At 54.7% G+C, this 22,808-nt stretch overlaps 1 protein-coding gene across 15 annotated transcripts in view; it reads right to left on the bottom strand.

Moving 5' to 3' along the window:
• Srcin1 (SRC kinase signaling inhibitor 1) overlaps positions 1-22,808 on the bottom strand; it is a 77,151-nt gene that overhangs the window by 1,103 nt on the left and 53,240 nt on the right. For 8 of the 15 annotated variants that reach the window (XM_037201347.1, XM_037201349.1, XM_028869077.2 and 5 more), the window contains 8 exons: positions 20,733-20,863; positions 20,477-20,624; positions 19,946-20,192; positions 19,277-19,511; positions 17,327-17,481; positions 16,896-17,048; positions 16,137-16,259; positions 13,093-13,946 (listed from right to left, as the gene is read on the bottom strand). In XM_037201347.1, coding sequence (XP_037057242.1) covers positions 13,431-13,946; positions 16,137-16,259; positions 16,896-17,048; positions 17,327-17,481; positions 19,277-19,511; positions 19,946-20,192; positions 20,477-20,624; positions 20,733-20,863 — 1,708 coding nt within the window. In that variant the 3' untranslated portion in view covers positions 13,093-13,430. Of the gene's footprint in view, positions 1-3,097; positions 6,701-12,379; positions 12,530-13,092; positions 13,947-16,136; positions 16,260-16,895; positions 17,049-17,326; positions 17,482-19,276; positions 19,512-19,945; positions 20,193-20,476; positions 20,625-20,732; positions 20,864-22,808 lie in introns of those variants that run through there. The other 7 variants (XM_037201351.1, XM_037201352.1, XM_028869085.2 and 4 more) reach the window with 6 other exon arrangements.

Genomic DNA, 22,808 nt, shown 5'->3' with positions numbered 1-22,808 from the left:
GGACCATTAAGACTATCGACACTCCCTTCTCCTCTCCCGAGACGCTGAATTGTCCCCCACAACTGTGAAAGCTGCAGCAGGAGCCATCTCTGCATCACGTGGGCAGCTCGTGCACCCTGAAGAACACATTGCTCCCGCAGAGGGCCAGTGTTCGGTTCCCAGCACCCACATCAGGCAGCTCACAACCGCTCCTGTTCCAGGGGATCCAATACCCTCTTCCAGTCTCTTCAGGAACCTTCACTCATGTACACAAACTCCTCTCCCCACCCGCAACATACACACTTAATTAAAAATAAAATACAGCCGTGGCACACGTCTTTAATCCCAGCACTCAGGAGGCAGAGCCAGGCAGATCTCTGTGAGTTCGAGGCCAGCCTAGGCTACAGAGTGAGTTCTAGGAAAGTTGTCAAAGCTATACAGAGAAACCCTGTCTCAAAAAACCAAAAATAAAAATAAATAAATGTAAAAATGTAAGAAAGATCCTCATCACTTGTCACAGCTCCTAGAAGACATGCAGGTTCCTGTTCCTTGCCCATGACCCTGCCCATCTCCCTGACTGTCCCTCCTGGAGCTACTTGGATTTTATTTCCTAGAACCCAAAGGCTACTTTTCCTCCTGCACCCTGTCCAGGACTCTCGGTTATCAACTCTACCAAGTGACTCACCTATTTGTCTGGTTGGCTAGTTGGCTTTATTGAGACAGAGTCTTACACAAAACTCAGGCTTTTAACTCAAGGTAATCCTCCAGCATCAAGTACAGGGATTATGGGTGTGAGCCTCGTCTGACTTGCATTTTTTCTGGAGAAGGTCTCTCTCTGCAGTCCAGACTGGCTCTAGAGCATCCTGCCTCAGCACACACACACCTCCCCCAGTGCTAGGATTATAGGCATACCACTCACGTTTTGTACGTTTTATTAATTTATTGATTTACATATTTTATTGGGGTGGGGCACAGTATTATGGGACAGTCAGAGGACAACTTGCAGGAATCAGAGCTCTCTCTCCACCATGTGGGTGGGCTCCGCCTTTACCTGTTAAGCCTTTCCTCAGGTCTTGTTTTGTTTTGAGACAGTGTCTCATGTATCCCAGGCTGTCCTCCAATTCACAGCTTAGCTCAATCTGACTTAATTCCTAACCCTCTGCTCCCACTTTCCAAGTGCTGGGATTACAGGCATGTGCCGGACTCCCAACTCCACTCCTCTTTTTGTGACTGTTTTGTTGTTTTTGGAGATAGGGTCTCACTTTGTAATCCTGGCAGTCTGGAACTCGCTGTGTATACCAGGCTGGCCTCGAACTCACAGAGATCCACCTCCATTAGGAAATTTGCTTCGCTTTTTAAAACTGTGTGTTAGTATTATGGGTGTGTGCTCATTCACACATATACAGAGGCCGGAAGTGGGTGTCTTTCTCTATTGCTTTCTAGCTTCTTTTTTGAGACAGGGTCTCTCCCTGGACCTGGAGTTCACCAACTGGATAAAATGGCTGGCCTGTGAGCTTGGAGGGATTTGTCCCCGGCACCCTCTTCCCATTCTAGGGCCACAGACCTGAACCACTACACCTGCCTTTTCTATGGGTGTCGGGAATCCAAACTCAAGTCTTCACGTTTGTGTGACAGACACCTCAGCCAACACCCCAGCTCCTTCATCCTCATACTTAAGGTCTCCGAATCAGGGGAGCTCAGGGCCTGGTCATCCCGGGCAGTCCACATTGCTCCTTGTCACCAGTTACAGAGTTGTCCTTTGTCCCCTTGCTTGCTGTCAGCCACAGTTTGTGGGTGTGTGCCTGTTTCCCAGCCGGCACCCCAGCCACAGGCTAGGCCCAGTAGCCAGGGCTATTCAGAAGCCATTTGAGGGTCAGGGAGTGCCCGGCATGGTCTCTGGCATGCAGGGGACTTTGGTGCTATTTTTTCTCCATTTTAAATTGCCAGTGGAAGGGGAAGGGGGGGGGAGGACTGCCTGACCGCGTTTTCCCGGAATATGAAGGGACATGGAATACAGGACCTGCTGACATTCTGAAAGACACAGGGACAGTCTCTAGGTGGACCGAGGTCTGGCTGTACTGGCGTCTGAGGAGGGCAGTGGCAAGAGGCGGCCCATGAGGCAGTATTCCCAGTGAACAGTGAGCTGTTTCTCAATTCTGGCTTGCTCGTGGGTCTTAGAAGAGGTTCCAAAAACGGCTGTGAGTTTGTAGCTTCAGGACCCTGCCGCCTCACGGGACAGAGGTAACTGGGGAATGGCTGGTCGAAAAGGTCTGGTAACTCCAGGCCTTGCCAAGTAGAATATGGGGAAGCCTCTGTGTCAGAGCATGCAGGAGCTGTGGCAGACCTTTGAATTCTAGTACTCCAAAACCCTGAGCAGGACATCTTGCCCATTCCCTGAGCAGTGTGGGGAGCAGGTACATTTCATTACATCTCGGTGTTTCAGGTGGGAGTTCCTGCTAGTTCCGGAAGTCTGAAAGCAACTGTCCTAGACATGACATGGAGAGTCATTCCTCCTAGAGGGCCAGAGGCTGAAATCCAACATGGTGCTGCTCCACCTCTAAGCATTGGCTTTGGAGCCAGGTGGAGCTGAATTCAAATTGTGAGTTTACAGATTGCTAGTTCTGTGACTCAGTATCTCTGGGCTGGCTTTGTCACTCATGGGTGTGGAGAGTCACCTTCACTGATAGTTATGGGGACTAGATGGGACCTCTCCTGCATCATCCAATCCGGAGCTGTTTCTTTAGAATTAGTGGGGTTTGCCGGGTGGGATGCCTCCCAACACTCGGTCGGCAGACAGAGAGGCCTTTGAGTTTGAGGTTAGCCTGGTCTACAGAACCAGTTCCGGGAATGCTAGGGCTACGTAAAGAAACCCTGCCTTAAAAGTCCAAATAAATAATTAGTGGGGTCTTTCTTCTATACCCCAGGGGCATCAGAAATCGTGAGCCCTGGGCAGTGCCAGCCTATGGCTCCCGTCCTGTCTGTCCTTTCTCCATGCCATGCCTGCCGACGTGAGGCATGCTGGCTCCCGAGAGTCCCCACCCTGTGTTAGTCCACCCCAGTTCCTTCCAGGCCCCCCGAAGGTGAAGAAGAGAAATAACGAGGCAGAAGCCCAGAGGAAGAAGATCCAGGAGAGAAAAAAGGAACAAGTTTTATTAAAGCCCCAACACTCGGCTAGAAAAAACCAGAAGGGAAGAGAAGAAAGCAGGGAGGTAGGGAAGAAAAAAGACATTAAAAAAGAGACAGAAAACACAGCAACCCTTTCCATTTAGAAATTGTCAAGTTACACTGACAGAGGTCACAGGATATCCACGGAAGCCATCACTGCTACACCAGCACAGGCCCTACGGGGCGGATGAGTGGGTGTGGAACCAGGCTGGCCTTGGGGGGCCCCACTTGGGACCCCACTAAAGCCTTGGCCCTGAGGCCCCTGGGGAACAGGTATATTGTGGAAGGGGCCAGAGAGAACCCCCCATGCGAGTAACACAGCACAGCGGGCAGGGTGAGGGGACCGGGTACAGGGTCCCCCAATGTGGCAGTTTCTCTTGGCAAGCACACACTGATGGAGGCGGCGGCGGCGGCGGCGGCGGCGAGGCGCATGCAGCTGAGAGGGGGCATTGACGTGCTGTGGGCTTTGAGAAGGTGCGGGGAGGGAGGCCTCAGGAGGGGAGCCGGGCGGGTGGTGCAGGGATGATGGGACACACACACATGCACACGCACACTGACACACACAGAGGCTCTCTCACACGCCTGCCTGCATCTGTACACAGCCATACCCACAGCTCATGTTACCTCTATCCATCCACATACGGTGCTCACGTGAACAGCCAGGCGTGTCTGCACGCACTTTACACATGTTCTTACTCTCACGGTTCCTTTCACACGATCATGCTGATGCCCAGGCAGGTTATGCTCACATACATGTACAGAGCGTCACACGTACCATGTAAGTTCTGCCTATGTACACACACTCCATGCATGTGCACACACTTAAGTGGTGTAGGCTTGTGCCAATGCGCGCACACACAGGCTGCACACAATCCCATACAAATGTCTTCCAGCACACACAAGCCCAGGAACCAAAGTGAAGAGTTCTGTAAATCCCACAGGCCCTGCTTGAGCGTGTGGGCAGCCCCCATATGGATGGTCACGTCTCCCGGCTCCCCCTCCCTCCCTCCCTCCCTCCACAAAGGATACTCAACTCAGGACAATGACAGAGGGGCACACACTCAAGTCACAGGGCTGAGGGGGTGTGGGGGCAAGCAAAGAGTAGCAAGCAAAGAGAGATGGAGTGGAGGGGCCCCTCACCCTCCCCTCCAAGCCAGGGGTCTCTGTACAGCCAAATCAAACTGCTTCACCGGACTACAGGTCACACGCCTGTCCCCAGCCCCCTTCCCTGCCAGACAGCAGCCAGGGAGAGTGCGCTGTGGTTTTCTTTTTTTTTTTTCTTTTTTAAATATTTATATATATTTATATTACGTATATTATATATATATAATATGTAAATATATTTTTAAAACAATATAAAATGTTAAGACACTTCACTTAAATGTAAAGAGTTGCTTGCAATTAAAAGTAATTGCATCATTGTGAGGTCCTTTTTTTTTTCTCCCCTATTTTCTAGGGTTTTTTTTGTTTGTTTTCTTTTTTGTTTTTTTGGTTTTTTTTTTTTTAACTTTTTGTGTTTTTTTTTTTTTTTTCTGGGAGGGAATTTTTTTTCTTCTTCTTTTGTTATTTTTCAAAAAGGCTTGCTTGCCTTGGTACAAAAAATGACCCAAAGCTAGAAAACAAGGATGAACCAACAAAACAGAAATTTAAAAAAAAGAAAAGAAACACAACCCAGTTTTCCCTCCCTCCCTAAACTCAACAGCTGCCACTGGCCTCCCCAGCCAGGCTCCGGGGCCTTGGGGTTCTGTCCCTTCAATGGTTCCTCTCTGTGCTTACTGGGGGACGAGTCCCAAGCCCACATCTCTGTGCTTCCTCTACTTTGTGCTCCAGATGGAGCCCCTGCCAGCCTTCTCGCCCTCCCCTATCATCCTCTTGCTCTGGCCCCTCTGTGCCTGCTGGGGACCAGGCCAGGATCAAGCCAGCCTCTCCCATTGCCTCCAGGGCCCGCTCAAACGCCAGTCTGCCCTGTTCAGGACTCCTGCAAGGTATCCATAGACTGGAGTACTAGCTGGTGGCTCTGCCTTGGGGATCCTCAAACACCTCACAGTGGTCACCAGATCCCCAGAGACAAATGACATCTCACCCCTTCCCTGAAAACCCTCAAATCATAAAGGCTGGTTGAAGGTCAAGTTGCCCCCAGCTGAGGGTCAGATTCTTTACTGCACCCACCCCCTTCTCCCCATGTCCCTCACAACCAGGCCCTTCCCACCCTCCAAACATGTTTCTAGGCCCTTCCATGTTGCCCACCCCACCCCATAAAATAAGTTAATGGCATTTAAAGTGCTAAATTAGGAAACTGAAAGTACCAAGTGCCCTTGCTCAGGGCTGCCCTCTCCCAAGGCAGAGCCCTGGGGGCAGGCTGTCCACAGGAGCACCCCTCCAGAACAGGGGCCTCCTTCTGTCCTTTGCTAGCACCAGCCAGACACTGAGCAACAGTGAGCCGGCTCATCCCCTGGCACCTCGTGTCCCCCTCCCCACCCCCACACTCAGCCTTGGCCTCTTCTCTGGGGATCCCATCCAGCAGGCCTGCTTACAGGCCCACCCTGGTTGGAGAGGAAACGGCAGGCCAGCAGCAGAGTTCTGTCTCTTCGAAGGCGGGACAGGCAGTGGGGTGTCTCCAAGGCCAGGGTCTCCCATGTCCATTGTCCAGCCTGATGCTGGGTCAGTCCATGTCCGTTTGTTCCTCCAGGAAGGAGGAACCCAGTAACGGGAGGGGGATCTCTCTCCGCTGCGAGTCTCCGTGGCTCAGAGTTTCTTCCAAGTGTTCTTGGGAAGTTAGGGGAGGTGGGAACTTTGGATGGATTTGGGAGGAAGAGGGAGAAAGAGCAGAGGGAGAGAAGATGACAGGAAGTAGGCGGGGCAGGGGCCATTAGGGAACAGGAAGTCAGGGAAGTTGGTGTGTTTGGTTTTTAGTTTTCTCTTTTGCTCTTAAAAAAAAAAGGAGGGAAGAAAAGATAAGAGAGAATCACTTAAAAAACCAAAAACACCAAGAGGAGATGAGAGAGCCGAGGGCCATGGCCCCAAAACCCTTCAGGTGTGAGAGCGGGGAGGGCGGAGTGGGCATGAGAGGAAGTGAGAATGACGGGGAGTGAGGGAGGGGCAGGCTGGGGTGGGGGCATGAGGGGGGCTTCTAGAAGGAGATGGAAGAATTCCTTGCCCCAAAGGAAGTCAATACAGGGATGGAGGTTCTGGAACCAGAGGGCTTTTCTGAGACTGGGCTCGAGGTCTCATTCGACCCGCTCATCTCTTTAGATGGTTTAGTGGCCTGGAACAAAAACAGGGTCGGGGTCAGAGAGAGCAAAGGCCAGCCTCCATGCTGGCTCCTGGCTGAAGGGTTGGAAAATGCAAAAACTCCATGAGTCTGAGAGAAAACTAACTGCAAAAGCAAGAAACCAGAGGGGACATCTGGAGAGAGTGGGTCCTCTCAACTGGGAGGACAGGGTGGGGAAGTGTGGGGTGGGGGGGCAGGAAGGGGGGCAGAAAGAAGGGTGAGGGGAAGCATGGGGTTGATCAAAGGCCTGGAAACCAGAGTGGGGGTGGTTTCAGTCCATGGTTACTGAGAGGAGAGACAGAAGAGAGAAGAGACCCAGTCCAGGACAGGCAGAGGGGACAAGGGTGGGAGAGGGGGTAAGGGGGGAGAAGAAGTGAAAAGTTAGCAGCAACAGGGGTGCATCTGAAGCCGGCAGATGGGGGTCAGCAACAGGGGTGCATCTGAAGCCGGGCAGATGGGGGTCAGTAGCTCAGCCCAGCTTCTGGCCTCGGTGGGAGGCCAGTACTCACCAGAAGGCCCCTGGTGTGAGCTAGCCCCCACCTGGAAACTCAGAGGAGGCATCCACTAGCATCCTTCCCAGCCCAGAATCCCCACTGTAGCCCTCCCTGGTCATGTCCCCCAGCTCTGCATGCTCCTAACAGTAGCTGGAGAGCAGGCTGTATTCCCAGGCTAGCTCTCCCAGTCAGAAGCCCCTGTGTGTGTGTGTGTGTGTGTGTGTGTGTGTGTGTGTGTGTGTGTGTGTGAGCACACACACACACACACACACCCTCCTTACTTCTATATTGGCCCCTGGGCTGGTCTTTGGAGTCATGGTCTCTCCAAAGTATCACCAATGCATCACCTCCAATGGACAATCCATGGCACGAATCACAAATGCAGGTACCCGGTACCCTTTCCGGAACCATCTCTACTTTGGGGTGGGAATGTGCATTTTAAGCAGGTGTCACTACTGGGTGAGGGTGACACAGACCGAACTGCTCAAACCCTGTAACTAAATCCGATGACTCACCTGGAGTTTAGCTACCAGTGTGATAACTGAAAGGCCTTGATTTAATTTAAAAAAAAAAAAAAAAAAAAAAAAGCTGGGTAGTAGTAACAGCATCAGCCCACGCCTTTAATCCCAGCACTCAGGAGGAAGAAGCAGGCAGATCTCTCTGAGTTCGAGGCCACCCTGGTTTACAGAGCGAGATCCAGGACAGCCAAGGCTACACAAAGAAACCCTGTCTCAAAAAAAACAAAAAACAAAACAAAACAAAACAACAAAAGAGGCTAAGGCGAGAGTCTGGGCTACATAGTGAGACCTCGTGTCAGCAAACCAAACCAACCAACGAAAGCCACTATGAAGAAAAAGTGAAGGGTGTGGCACACTCCAGTGACCTGCCTGAGGGTCCTGGGATCAACGCTGGGCCTGTTCTTTCCTAAGGACCCATGGGGCCACCCGCAGATAGAAGTCTCTCTCCAGTACTCTGGAGCAGAACACTGCCTTCTCAAAATGAGCCCTGCTTACTGCAGCCTTCAGGACACAGAGAGGCTGCCACATGGCTGGTAACTATGTCCTCCTCCCTGGCCGGTGTACGAGTGGCCACCAGAGGTGTATATAGGATTTACCAAGCTTCAGCTGGTAGCCAAGGCTTCCCTTCCAGGAGAGTCAAAGCAAGCTGTGGATTCAGTAGTGTCCCCTCTACCGTGGCCCTCAGCGTCAGTCAGGGTCCCACCCCACGGCAATCTTTGTCCATTGCCATGGGCCAGGTGTGACCCAGGCCCCCTGGCTCCAGTACCTGGGCCTCAGAACAAACTCGAATCAGGCTCCTAAGTCCTCTCTGCCAATTGCCTTGGGTTCAGTTCTACCCAGGCCCACTTCTGCCTTAGTGTCCCCGTAAGGTTATATAGCTCAGAGGCTGGAGGGGCAGCTCGGCGGTTAACAGTGCTTGCTGCTCTTGCAGAGGACCGGGGTGCAGCTCCCAGCACCCACATGGTGGCTCCCAGCCACCTGTAACTCTAGACTGAGGGGTTCTAACGCCCTTTTCTGGCATGTATGGGTTCCTGCACACATGTGGTGCACAGGTGCATACAAACTGACTCCGACTCACAACCGTGCACATTAATAAAAAATGAAGCCTGGTGGTGGTAACACACACCTTTAATCCCAGCACTCAGGAGGCAGGGGCTCTGCAGACCAGGCTGGCCTCGAACTCAAGAGATCCGCCTGTCTCTGCCTTCTGAGTGCTGGGAGTAAAGGCGTGCGCCACCACACCCGGCTGCATTCACACGTTTATGGGGATGCATGTTTTGGGGAGTTCTTAGGAGCCTGCTTCCACCTAGGGATACAATGGTTGTTGCTCCACCCGTGATCCACTAAGGCAAAGGGAACGAGCTTGCAACTCGATGCCGCTCAGAGTTCCCCAGTCTCTGAGGGTTTCTGTACGTCCAGGTCACCTGCCAATGGTCCTCCGTGAGTTTTATTTTTTTTAAAGATTTATATTATTTTATGTGTATGTGTGTTTTGCCTGCATGTATGATTGTGCACCACATCTATGCCTGGTGCCCACAGATGTACCCATGGGGCACCAGATCCTCTGTGACCGGAGCTACAGATGGTTGTACACCACTGTGTGTGCACTGGGAATTGAACCTGGGTCCTCAGTGAGAGTAGCGATTGCTCTTAAGCGCTGAGCCACCTCTCCAGCCCCTCCCTCCACCCCATGGGTCTTGATTTTGTTAAAAGTAGCAGAACTTCCCCACCTCTGTGACGAGACAGAGGCCTCAGAGAGATTCAGCTTTCCTCTGGGAGAAGCAGGACACTTCTGGACAGAGGCCATGGCAGCACCCTTCCCCTGCCAGACCACACTGCACCAGCACTCATGCTGCTGAGGACACCTGTCCCTCCATGCTCTGACTCCGAGTCCCCTGTGGGGCTGGTTCAAGCTGGAGCTGCACACCCCGCTGGCTGCCTTAGCTAGGCCATTCTGGTGCTACCCAGGGACTAACAGGAACCGGACTCTGTGCTGTTACCCCAACTCTCTCCCCCTTGGGTGCTCATAGCTGCAGTTAGTACTAGTCCCTGGTCGCTCTGTTCCCTCAGTACTCTGGTGGTTCCCTCGTGTGAGGCATTAAGAGACAGAGTAAGTGGCTGACCTAAAAGAGGGGTCCGTGGCTTCGCACGGACACCAGGCCCCGGATTCCTCGGCTCTGGGAATGCAGTTCCCACCCCACCCACCTTAGGTCCGACGCACAGCGGCGCCTCTGTCATGTCCACTGCCATGCCCAGCCCTCTTGGAATTTCCTTTCTGCACCTGCGTCCCTGGTCCCCACCACTTCCAATTCTCTTCATCTCACCAGGTATGAGAGCTCCAAGGGTAGGCTTAGTGCCTCGGGCCTGTCATCCGACCTACTCAGGATGCTGAGGCAGAATCCACAGGTCAAGGTCTGCCTGGGAAACTGAGTGAGACCTTGTCACTCGCTGAGGTGGCCGGAAGCATGTGTGCACGCCGGAGCAGAGCCTAACAGGACCGGCGGTGTGGACGGAGCAGCCGGTGAAGGGCCCAGGGCAGCAGTGAGGGGATTCAGTCTGAGGTTTGAGGGTGTGGATTTAAAACTGCTATGTGTGTGAGCTATCATTAAATCTGCACTTTAGAAAGTCCTCACAGGTCTTAGAAAATTGATGAGAGGTGACAGTAGTCGCAGATGACCTTAGAAGACCATGAGTTTAGGTGGTGACACCGCCTGGTTTGGTTGTCCATTTTGTTTTTACAGTCCTGGGGGATCCAACCTGGGGCCTCATCCCTAGCAGGCAGGCAACCCTCCGCTGAGCCCAGCCTCCCCATATCTGCCACTTTACTCTTTTCCTTACTTAACAAGTCTCCTAAGAAACATGTAAGGCTTTGTCAGAAAGAGAATGTGTTTTGAAAGGACAGACCCTGCTACAGCACAAGGGGCGGAACGGCTGGCCAAGGGCAGCAGGGTGGGAAAGAGGCCCGTCCTTGGGTGGGGAGGGGCAGGGAGGGACCAGCGGCCCCCAGCAGCTGTGGGGTTTGGGGGCTGGCTGGTGGCTGTGAGGGAACTACAGCTGGAGAAGCCACAGGCTAAGAGGGCTGTCCTGTCCAGACAGTGGAGGAGCCGCCGACAGAGAAGGGGCGGAGGTGAGGAGCCCACCACAGAGGCAGGGTAAAGTAGGAAGAGAAAGGAGCCAGGTATGTGACAGTGGCCTGGCTGTGACCTCTGTCCCCTGATTGTCAGGGTTGATTTGGCTGGTCTGTCTGGCTAGGTGGGTACCCCTCCTTCCTCATAGCTCCATGTGCACCCCTCCCAAGGCTGCATGGTTGGTCCAAGAGGACAACCTCCCCATTCTCCTCCAGAGAAGACCATCCTTGGGCCAAGGGCATACACGGAGATGCACTCTCCAGCTCAAACCTTCGAACAAGCTTTTGAGGTTCATAAAGGAACCAGGGAGGGCTGATGGGAGAGCTGGGGGTGGGGGAGTACCAAGCCAGGCTTAGATAGATATGGGGGGGGGTTCTAGACAGCCACATGACCCAGAAGTAGGGAGAGAGCGCAAAGAGGCTGCCTGCATGGCCCTGGGAGGCCTGGCCACACCCTGGGGAGAGGTAGGAAGGGCTGTGGAGGGTGAGGCCCAGAATGTCCAAAGCTGACCCACAGGACAACAGGTAGCAGGGACTTCAGGAGAGCTAGAACACAGGCTGGGGGTGGCGATGGCGATGTGGAACTGTAGTGGGGGGTACATGTACATGGCGGAGGCCTGTCAAATGGCGTGGATTTTCATCCCGTCTGGCTCTTCACCTCTCCAGCTGAGGTGAGGTCCTACCTCAGACGGCTATGAACACAGACACTGCATGTGCCCGGCACAAGGAAACATCCACAGCCACCAGCTGTTTTTCTGGGCACGAATGAGGGGACTCCACTACCACGACAAGACAAGGGGTACCCACTGTAGTAGCAGAAAAGAACTGAGAAGATGTGGGTCTCACCAGATGGGCCTGGGGCTCCTGAGGAAGTGGGGGCTGGTCAAGAAAGGCTGGGGGAGGCTGACTGCTTGTCTCCCTGGAGCCAGCAAGTAGAGAAGGTTGTGTGTGCCAGGGCTATCTGGGGCCTGTGGTGGGAAGGGGTTTAAGGCAGCTGGGTCAGTCTTGGCTCTAATGCCACTGCTGTGCAGGCTGGGAAGTTTCTCTCCTGCTATAAACTGAACTGCACAGGCAGCCTCGGCCGTCCCTAACCTTCCACTTCTGAGCTTAGGGTCTCCAACTGGACAGAGCGAGGCCTCCCTGGGACCTCAAAGGGGCCTGGCACATAGAGGCTACTCAGGAGAGGTTCTGAACTGAGCAAGCGCACACTGAAGGGCTCTCAGCAGCTACATCCAGGGCCCTCCTCTACTCTCTGACCGGGCAGACCCCACAAGCAGGCCCCAGGGTCACAAGGACCATGGGTAAAGTCTGTCAACACCAAACCTTCAGAGGGAGCCCAAAGGGATGGCTGCAGGATTCCTACCACACCTCATCTGCCTTACCAAGTCAGCTGGGCCCACCAACCTGTGACTGAAAAGCAGGTGCCAAAGCAGCTTCTTCCTGAGCTGAGAGAGAATGGAAGGGCAGAGCAGGTGGCGGCCACGCACAGGCGCAAAGGTGGGCAGGAGGGTAAGACGGCTGTGGGACAGGCTGGCATGAGAAGCGACCCAGCCACTGAGGAGGGAGGTGAAACCGCCCGGGGCAGGCACTGCACAGGCAGGGAGCGAGGCTCCTCTGTCCTTGAGCAGGAAACTGGCTGGGAATTCTGGGACTCCTGTCTAAACCAGATCCAAAGCACCGAGGCTGCAAGGAGGAACAAGATGGAGGTCGGGGCATCATGGAGGAGGGACCCACAGTAACTGAAACCATCACTGGAGCAGTGGGGCCCAGCGGGGCTTGGCGTACGACCCTCCAGGGGCCTGGGTGTCCCGAATCCCACCCTCACCTGCTGCTGAGCCTGGATCCTCACGTACTCCGACCTCTGCTTGCTGTGTTTGCCTTTGTCTGGGCTGCCTGCTGGGCCCTGGGTCGCCGCCTTCAGCCGAGACGCTCCCGGAGTCACCACCTTCATGGGTGGCACACTGCCACCACCACTCTGTGGAAAGAGAAACAGGGCTGGGGTGGGGCAGTTCTGCGTGGCACTCTAGGGCTGGGTGGAGTCTCTGGGGTTAGGACCTCCGCAGGGAGGCCCTTGGAGGCCTGGAGATCCCTTCCCTGACTCCACATCAGCATCCAAGACTCAAGGCCCTCTGAGCCCAGGTTCAAGGCCTCCCTGCAGGAGATGATCAGGCTAGGCCTTGTCCTGAGTGAGAGCTCATTTGTGACTGTCCTGAGTGGCCCAGGGGCAGCTGGTACCCTCCTAGGAAGCTACTTTTACACGGAAGGCCCCAGTACCACTCAATGCCCAGCCAAGGACAACATCCTGGTCCAGGAGACAGAGCTGGAATTGGGGTCTCTAAGAAGAGAACATCCCCAGGTCCACACGACCCCCAGAGCAGAAGGCAAAAGGTGAAATATCCCCCCCCAGAGATGGGCACATCTGGCCCCCTGGCCACCCCCGTCATGTAACAGCCCTTCCCAGAGAGACTCTGGGGACCCCGAGGCGCGAGCGTGAAACAGCTGACAGAAAGACTCAGAGACAGGAGGGGGAGAAAGGGGTGGAGAAGAGGAGAAAGCTTTATTCTCTGGCTTACAGAGAGCAGGCAGGGACAGAGCCCACCTGGTTCCCGCCCAAGCAGCAGAGCTGAGTCCTGGGTGGGCCGGCTTCCCGGCCGCCCCTGGCTCTGCCCATAGGCCCTGGCCTGGAAACGGGCTCCTGGAGGGTGGGAGGCTGAAACAAAAGACAGTGGGAATGAGGGAGGGGGGCAGAGCTCCTGGGGCCTCACTCTCTCCGATCTGCAGGCCCAGAGACTGGAGAGGGAAGGCAGCGGGGGAGAAGCGGAAGGCAGCCACCTGGGGGCGTGGGGGTGGGGGCTGGGGGCTGCTGCTCGGACATTTCACAGTGTTGGCGCCGCCATCCCGCTCAGGGTGGCTTCCAGCTCCTGGAGCGTCTCCTCCAGGCTGTCCATGCGCAGCAGCTGGGTAGCATCCTGTCCTGTGCTGCCTGGGCTGGTGGCCTGCTGAGCTCTGCTACAAGCTTGAGTGTCACATGCAGATCGTCGAGGGGTCTCCTCTGAGTGGGTCTCAGCAGTAAAAGGCTTCTGCGTTTCATCTGGGGATGGTCCCCAAGGACAGAGAACTCCGGCTTCTGCTTTGTACGGGCTCTGTAGAACCGCTGTTTTATTTCTGGATAGAGAGCTGCTCCTGGGCCAGAGTGCTTCAGCAGTTAATCCTGGCAAGGCCTCTGGGTCATTCCAAGCCCTTCCACTGCCGGCCAGGGTCCGGGGTCTCGGTGTGGGGACTGTCCTGGGACCCAGTTCCTCTAAGCTGGTCTCTGACAGAGAGGGAGAGCTGGAAGCGCATTCTGTCAAGATGATCTGAGGGATACAGAGGACCCTGGGACCTGAGGCAGCCTGGGGGACAGAAAACGAGAAGGACTGTGACCCCTGCGGACCGAATCCTGAGCTGGGATGAGCCCACTTCCTTCCTCTCCCAGATGGGGAAACTGAGTCAGGGAACGCCCTGATGATGTCACCCAATAAAGGGGAGGCAAAGCTGAGCCTAGAATGCTGGTGTCTTTCCATCCCGCACAACCTATGGTCTCCTGCTTCCTCGGATCACTGCCAGCTGCGGAAGTATGGGGGTGCGTTCCTTTCCCATCGCCCAGGTAAACTTGAGAGTAAATCTCAGGCTTCATCCCATGCACAATGAGACAGTAACATGGGGTGCGCAGCAAAGTAAATGAGTCCATGAGGACACTCTATTAAGTGCCTGGCATCATTTGAGCAAACATAAGCTACTGGCTGAACCGAGCCAAATAATCGAGATCTTCTGCAGAGAGCGGATGCTGGCTTCCACCTCAAGGAGGGGCCATCGTCCTCATTCTGGGCTCTGGACTCACACCTGTGAGGCCTTCCTCGGTGAACTCAGCTATAAAGGGGAGGAGTCTGGCCACGGCCAGTCCCTGGGTCTCACACACGGGCAATGCTGCAGTTAGGCACCTGTTTCTGTGTGAGCACCTTGGCTACGGCTCGGGGCTAGACTCAGAGGCCTCAGGGACCCTGCGACCTGAGTGAATTCTGCTCTAAGTATCAGCCCGTGTCAGACACTATGGCTTCTCTTCAGTGCTTTCTGCAACCCCTGAAATGCCTGTCACTCTCCTTGTCCCCGATTCACAGGTCAGGAGCATTATGACTCAGATCTCGTCCAACCCTCGGCTAGCTAGTGGTAGAGCCCGGATCTGGACCCAGATAGCCTAGGTTCAAGTCCAGCGCTCTTTGCACTAAACAAACTGGGGGGAGACCCCTCCTACACCTCCCAAGGCAACCCACCCAGCCCCGCCACTGCTTACCTGGAAGTAGGGTGCACACAGGGAAGGCCGAGAGGGCCCCCCAGCTCGCCAGGCTCCTCTGCCTGACAGCGCCTCAGGATGCAGAGAGGCAGCCAGGAAAGGGGGCTTGCCTGCGGGGTCCCCTCAGGACTGAGCCCCAGAAAGGGGCAGAGCTGGGTGCTGAGGACAAAACCAGTCAGGAAGCGCCCCTCTCACACCGCTCAGCCCCTGAGGACGGCTGGGGTAGACTGCAGACAGCGCTGTCCACCTTCCAATGCCTGTCTGCACCCCCGCCAGAAAACCAAAGGCCACCAGGCCTCAAGCCAGGCCACAGTGCTGGTGGCTGCCACCATGGACCCCACTGTGGGCTGGGGAAAACCACACGAGGAAGGGGAGGGGTGTGTGTGCGTGGGAAGTTGAGGACAGAGGTCCTCTTACCCCAACCTGGCTGGGCAGAGGGAGAGCTCCCCCAGACCTTTCCACACCCCACTCCTCAAGCACAGTCCCCTGGACTGCAGACAGCAGGCCCACCCCCAACCATCCCAAGAGGAAGTAAATACAGCAGAAGAGCAGCAAAGGCTGGGTTAGGAGAAGGAAGAACTTCTCAGTGCTGACAGAGAAACCCAGCAGCCAAGGAAGACCACAGGCTTCCCTCATTCCAGGCTCCCTGACCAAGGCCGCAGGAATGGCCATGGGGCAGGGAGAGGCTTAGGGAAGCCACCCCCCTGGTCTGTCCTGAGCACCCCAGGGTAAGGCACAGATTTCAGTGAGAGAAGCAGAGCCCCTTCCTGGCAAGAGCAGCAGAGCAGGGCACAAGGGAGGGGACCAGGCAAGGTCTCAGGACAAGGTCAGATCGAGCTGGACTCTAAGTCATTTCCCGAACAAGATCCAAATGCCAATCTCGGCCCAAGACAACTCACAGGCTTTGGACCCAGCCTAAACTCAGGCTGTACATGAGAACAAAACATCCAAGAGCCAGATAGAATCAGGTCTGGAAGCGAACTTAAGGGTCACACCAGACACCCAAGCTGCAGTCTCCAGGGAAGACCCCCAACCCCCGGAAGCCTCAGGAAGGGACAAGTTGTGCAGCTGTGCGCTGCCCTTGGCATGTGCAGGAGACTGAGTCCACGGGCGTGAAGCTGGGGCAGTGGCAGAGGGGCTGGCGTGGAGGGCGTGTTAGCGGGTTAGCGTGAGAGGGGCGGAAAAGGAAGCTGTGGAGGAACAGGCAGAGAAGAGCCGTGAGAGGTGCGGGGAGGCCGGGGAGGCCTGTTACCTTCCATGGGGAGCCCAGAGCTGAGCCCCCAGGGGACCCCAGGTCCTGGGGGGACAGCAAGGTGGGGATCGGCTGGCGACGGGGCGTAGGGGGAAGGGAAGATACTGAACTTCTTTCAAACACCTGGGGAGCAGAAGGCAGGGGCAGGTTTGGAGGATGGGGCTCCAGTGAGGACCCAGGTGCTGGCTGAGTACCTAGGCACCTGCGGAGAGTGGCCCGGGATGGCATGGGCCCCGGTCTCACCCTTGGCACCTCACCATGGTCAATTGACCCACTGGGCAGTCTCTCGAGTCTCTCCTCCACAGGGCCCTGATATTCAGGGACTCTGGCGCGGGGCAAAGATTTCTGGGAACCCTATAAGCTGTGTCTTGTAATAATGCTAGGCCCTTTAGCATGAGGGTCTCCAAGAGTCTGGTCCCAGAATACCGAGGCACGAGGGTTTTGGAGCATGATCTGTCCTCAAGATGGCTTGGGAAGGGTCTCAGTAAGCTCGCAATATGCAGGTCTGGGGCTTTCAGACTATAATGGGTCTTTGGGTCTTTGAGGGAGGAGCTGAGAGATTATAATGAAAACTCAAACCTGCCAGGAGGAACTTTAGACTCTCCCTCTACTTCACAGTGGAGAAGAAATGGAAGCTTAGAAGAATGGGTCCCAGGGCCAGCCCTCTCCTGCCTGCCCAGGGCCTGCTGCCCAGCCCTGAGGAAGGCTTGGCAGGGAACTTGGCCTGGCTGAGGCCTTGTTCAGTCATGCCTGACCCACCTCCAGCTCGGCGATGATGCGCTCCTCATCATCTTCATCCTTGATGGCAGAGGCCATGATGGGTGGTGTGGAGGCAGGACGGGCCACCTCAGAGACAGCCCGGCGTAGCTTCACCTGGGGCTTCTGGACCTCCAGCTCCTCGGACTCGGCCTTCTGTGAAGCCCAGGGGTCTTATCAAGCCCAAGTCCTTCCCTCCCTCCATCAGGGACTCACCCCCCACCCTGGCCCCACCAACCCTAGCTCCACCGGTTCCCTCCCTGCCAGGAAGACCCACCCCTGACCCTGCCAGAGCCCGCTGTGGGACTAGAACAACACACAGCCCTAAATTCCAAGCTAGAAGTCAAGTTGGGTTGCACCGGCTGACTCCCATCCTCTCAGAGGTCATCTCTCAAGCTTAAAGCACCCCTGAACCCCACCAATTGGAAGTGTACCTTAATGAAGGCCGAATCTTTCTTGCTGGTGACCACCACCTCTCCAGTGCGAGTGGTGGTCAGGCCGTGGGAGGAAGGGAAACTCCGGCGGGGAGGGGGTGGCGGGGGTGACTTGGAGGGCTTCTCTGTGCGGTATCGGGGCACCGTGAGCTCATCTGTAAGAGGTGGGGATCTGGAGTCAGGGACCCACCACAACAGTGTCCCCGAGTACTCGTTCCTCCAGGAATGACCAAGAGGACGGACGGCTCAGGGAAGAGGAAGAGGAGGCAGGACCCCTCTCTTTCCCTTTTCCCATGCCTGCCCCCCGGCTCATCCAGCCCCACTTTCTCCAACAGCACTCAGCTGCTCAGTGCGGTCTGGGAGCCATGAAGACTGCAGCACCTGACAGGCGCCCTGCCCTGAGCCGCTGACCCAGCATGGGCATCCTAACGTCCCCGGAGGTTCACGGCCACATCCAAGCCTGGGACTTTGTGCCGCTCTGGTCTGTCTCGTGGCCACGGCTGTTCCTCGGCCCCACCAGACTCAGAGTTTCAGCCTTTCTCTGAAGAGCCTGGTCCCACTCACCATCCCCCTTCCTCCAGCCCGGTTTCCATGGCAACCTACTAAAAGGTCACTCAAACCATAACACCCTCGCCTTTGATTCTCCCGTGGCTTTCCACCAACCCAAATAGTCCTAGTTCCTAGTCCAGCACCTTCCACCACCTCTCAGCCTTGCTCTGCTCTAAGGCCCAGGGTGAACCCTGCTCTGGCCAAGCGGCACCTCCCTGGCACTTGCCACTCTTACCCTGGAAGGTGCACTCACGGCTGGGAAGTGCCTGCTTGCTCCTAAGGCTCCACTGGAAAGCACTCTCCTCCCTTCCAGAACTGCACAGCTCCAGCTCGGGAGCCGCACTTAACCCCTTTGTTCTAGGGACGCATTAAATGTGGCCTGGGACAGATTACGTAACCACTTGGAGTCTGTCCTCTTTGTGAGGAGGGAAAGACTGTCTGCCTTCTTCAGTTGCTGCAAAGTCGTCAGGACTGACCCCCAGAAGGCATCATGTAGTAAGCGCCCGACAAATGTCACAGCCTGTCCCACCGCTACATCCTAAGCACAGCCTGTAGAGACCGCTCAGAGGTTAAAGGTGCCTGCTGCACAAACCTGATGACCTGAATTTGATTCCCTATCAGAAGGAGAAAATTAATTCCCACAAGGGGTCCTCTGACATGTATGCACTTTCACACACACACACACACACACACACACACACACACACACACACACACACACACACACACTAAGATAACTAAAAATCTTTTAAATAAAAAAAATTCTGGGGCTGGAGAGATGGATCAGTAATTAAAAAGCACTGGCTGCTCTCCCAGACCCGGGTTTGACGCCCAGCACCCTTGTGGCAGATCATAGCCATCTCTAACTCCAGTTCTAGGGGATCCAACACTCTCGGGCCTCCTCAGGCACCAAGCACACACGTGATGCACAGACAATACATACAGGCAAAACATCCACACACGTAAAAATATAAATTCTGAGCTCTCTGGAGCACCTTGCACCGTCAGCGTCCCTGGAAGGAACGCATGAACCATGATGGCCGTCCCTCTTGTTCAGATGTTACCTCCCACCATCCTGCAGGCTGGGCATGACATTCTGGTCAGGGCCCTGTCATACTGCTCAGCACTGCACTGCTCAGAGCAGACTGCCTCTTCCCTCTGTCTCTCTGTCTCTCTCTCAGGCATCACTCTCCTTGGATGTTTCCCTTGCACGAGCCTTCAGAAATAGTGGGGAGAAAACCTGGTGGACTCCAGTTTACCCTGTCCTTCTGTGTCCCGGTCCCTCCCGTGATGGCTACTGGCTAGCACCCCATTTCTCCAGCAGCCCAGCTACCATGATGCTCACTCCTAGTGCCTCCCCTATAAGCCATGCTCTGAGGATGGGACCTTAAATCCCCATACCTGAACCTCTTCTCCCGCTGGGCTCTGTCCGGGGGGCTGCCTTCTGACCATGGGGTGCCTTGGGGGGCTTGTGGTCTGGGGTAGGGGTGGGTCCCGGGTGGGCCTTGCTGGCACAGTCCAGGTCAGGGATGGCCTTGAGCAGCTCAGCCTGTGTCTCCTCCAGCAGCCGGTTGATGTCCTTGGCACTGTATTGGGTCAGGGCTGCCCGCTTCTCTTCCCAGTCTCTCTCTGCAGCCTTGAGAGAGGAAGCAGAGCTGGGGTCAGGACTCCTGCCCATGACGCCCTGGGCTCTGGCAATCAGCCCCTTCCCCAGCCACATGCACTAAGAAGAGAACTTCACGGAATGTAGCCCCTCCTACTGGGTGCTACACACTGTCCCTGTAGCTTAGAGAGACCACTTTCATTAAATACAACATTATTAGGTTTATTCCTGGATGTTCCATTCTGTTTCATTGGCCACCCAGTCTGTGTTTATACAAGCACCATATTGCTTTAGTTATCATTTTATAGTATACTTTCTATGGAGAAGCGTAAATGTCACCAATATTATGCTTTTCAGACTTCTCTGTTCCTCCTCCTAAAGGGCCCACGTGTGTTCCTTCGGTACCTGCCATTCCAGGTGGCAGCAAGAACTGTGAGCCTAGCTTGTGCCCCGCCCTGGCCCATCACCTCAACAGACACAGCTTTGTCCACGCTTCTCTTCCCGGGAGCATCCAGGCCTTTGGTGGGGTTACTGCTCTTTGGGGTAAGAGGGGCTCCGTCAGCAGGCCCACTCAGCTCGTGGAGGTTCAGTGGAGGACTCGGGGGTGGCATTTCGAAGTCCAAGCCTTTGCTGAAGTCTGTTTCAGCTGCCACCTTCTTGGGAGACTGGCTCAGGAGATTATTGGGGGGTGGCCACACACCCTCATCCACTTGCCTAGGTAGGGAGAGTTAGGAACAGCGAGTGAGGGATGGGAGCCTCTGGAGGGGACCCTGCAGATGTGAGGGGGGCTCTGTGATCTTCCAGGAGAGAGGGGAGAGCCTAAGATGGGGTGTGAGGGAGAGCCGAGGCATTTGCATGCAGGGGTCACAGGTCAAAGTTGAAGGGATCTCGCTGGCACAGAGTGACCTCCACGGAGTAAGGATAAGGGTCAGGTGTTCCTATGGGTCTGGGTCGGGTGTGCAACGCCATGGGAAACTAGAGACCAAGGAGAGAGTGACCTGCGGATCTGCGCCAGTGTGTCCGTGACGCCCCGGCAGCGCTTGAGAAGTCCGTCGAGGCGCTGAGGCTCCTCCTTCAGGAACTTCACCGCTTCCACCTCCACACGCAGCACCACCCGCATCTTACTCTGCAGGCCTGGGAAGTGGGCTGAGAGGGCAGGAGGAGTCAGCTGGCTGGGAGGGAGCACCGGGGAGTCGGCACACTGCAGGGAGCACAGCGGGCCCCCTCAGGGTCACCCTCGCCAGGCAGGCTCACCCTTGAGCTCCGTTAGCGTCTCCCCCAGCTGCTTCAGCACCAGCGCCTTCTCTTCCAGCTCAGGACCGGGCACCAGCCGGTGGTTATGGGCCACATCCCTCTGGATCTTCTCCACTGACTTCTCCAGGTCACTGCAGGCACAGAGAGACCCTTCTCAGCCCCTCTGGCCCCAGCCTAGCCCCCTGAAATTGAGCAGCTGGAAAGAAATTATGCCACCAATCAGATCAAAATTAAAAGCTATAGCCAGGTGTAATGGCGTACTCCTGTAATCCTAGCACTTAGAAGCCTGAGGCAGGAGGATTGTTGAAAGTTTGAGGCCAGCCTGGGCTACATAGTAAGACCCCACCACACACTCAAACAAAACATAACATTAAAAAAAATTCACAAAGTCAAAAGCCATCCACCAGGCTACAAACCCAAGGGAAATCAGAAATGCTAGACCTCAAAGATGGAATTTTCACACAGTTCCTTAAGAGGTACCCAGTCCTCCCCACAAGCCCTAATCTAGGGGAACGTCAGCTTGCACCTCTTTCCCTGTAATGTGCAATCTCAGACTCTAACTCTTCCACAGAAGCAGTGAGAACATGGAGGCCACACAGAGCCTTGCAGAAGCCTAGAGGCAGCTGTGTACGTCTGAGGCACAGTCATGTCCATCACCTTTTGTCAAGTGATCCTGCCACAGAGCCTTTCACCTTGAGGCCAAAACTGCCTCAGGTTTTCAGCCGGTTTATCGTAAACACTATGATCTCATATATTCCTAAAATGTAAATCAGGAGCCGAGCATAGCAGCATAAATGTGTAATCCTAGCACTTGGAAGGCTGGGGGAACAGGATCCCAAGTTCAAGGCCAGCCTGGGCTACAGCTGTCTCAAAACAAACAAACAAACAAACCAAAAACCCAACAAAAGCAAACCAAGTCTTCACTCTCTGTGTTAATTTCTTTCTTTCTTTCTTTCTTTCTTTTTTTCTTTTTTTTTTTTTTTTTTTTTCTTTTTTTTTTTTTTTTTTTTTTTTGGTTTTTCAAGACAGGGTTTCTCTGTGTAGCTTTGCACCTTTCCTGGATCTTGCTCTGTAGACCAGGCTGGCCTCGAACTCACAGAGATCCGCCTGCCTCTGCCTCCCGAGTGCTAGGATTAAAAGCGTGCGCCGCCACCACCCGGCTGTGTTAATTTCTTAATGTGTGGGTGAGAGGGGGCCAAGGATGCCTCAGTGGGAACAGTGCCTGCTGTAAGCATGAGAAGCTGAGTTCAGATGCCCAACACCCATCTGAAAGGGGGCAGCAACAGACCAGTCCTGGGGGCTCACTGGCCAGTTCCAGTGCCTCCAAAATTAAGGTAGAGAGGTTGGAGAGATGTTTTAGCAGTTAATGAACACTTGTTGCTTTTGCAGAGGACCTGGGTTCAGTTCCTAGCACCCACATGGTGGTTCAGAATCCTAACTCCAGTTGCAGGGGATTCAACACCCACTTCTGACCTCCCTGAACACCAGGCATGCACACGGTGCACATACATGTAAGCAAACATACGCATAGAATAAAATACATAGATCTTTTAAAAAAGTGGAAAGTAATAGACATGATATCAACCTCTCACATTCATGTGTGCACCCACAGACATGTGTGCACTCACAGCCACATATGTATACCACACCAGCACAATCTATATATAATAGATAAATAAAAATGAAACCCTAAGTGAAACCATCATCCTGAGGCTAAATCCCAAACTTAGCTCTACAGTCGGTGAGCTCTGAGTCTTTTCCCTTCTCTCTTGTCCCAGCAGAAAGCTCTTGCACAATCACCTAATGTCCCTGGGCTCTCTGGGCCTCAATCTTCTCACTCAAGAGGAGTGTGCCGGGGCTGGTGAGCTGGCTCAGCAAGGAGGCACACTTGCTGCCAAGCCTGAAGACCTGACTTCCATCCCCAAGACCCACATGGTACTGGACACGCACACTGTGGCACTCACATACACAACCCAATAGATAGATAGATAGATAGATAGATAGATAGATAGATAGATAGATAAATGTAATTTTTTTTACAGGGTATCAAAAGTTCCTGGCTGGCCTAGAACTCAC

Source organism: Peromyscus leucopus, chromosome 8b (genome assembly GCF_004664715.2).
Source record: "Peromyscus leucopus breed LL Stock chromosome 8b, UCI_PerLeu_2.1, whole genome shotgun sequence".
NCBI classification, from domain to species: Eukaryota; Metazoa; Chordata; class Mammalia; order Rodentia; family Cricetidae; genus Peromyscus; species Peromyscus leucopus.
The sequence above is the reverse complement of the archived record's forward strand: the minus strand, read 5'-3'. Positions and strand labels throughout refer to the sequence as shown.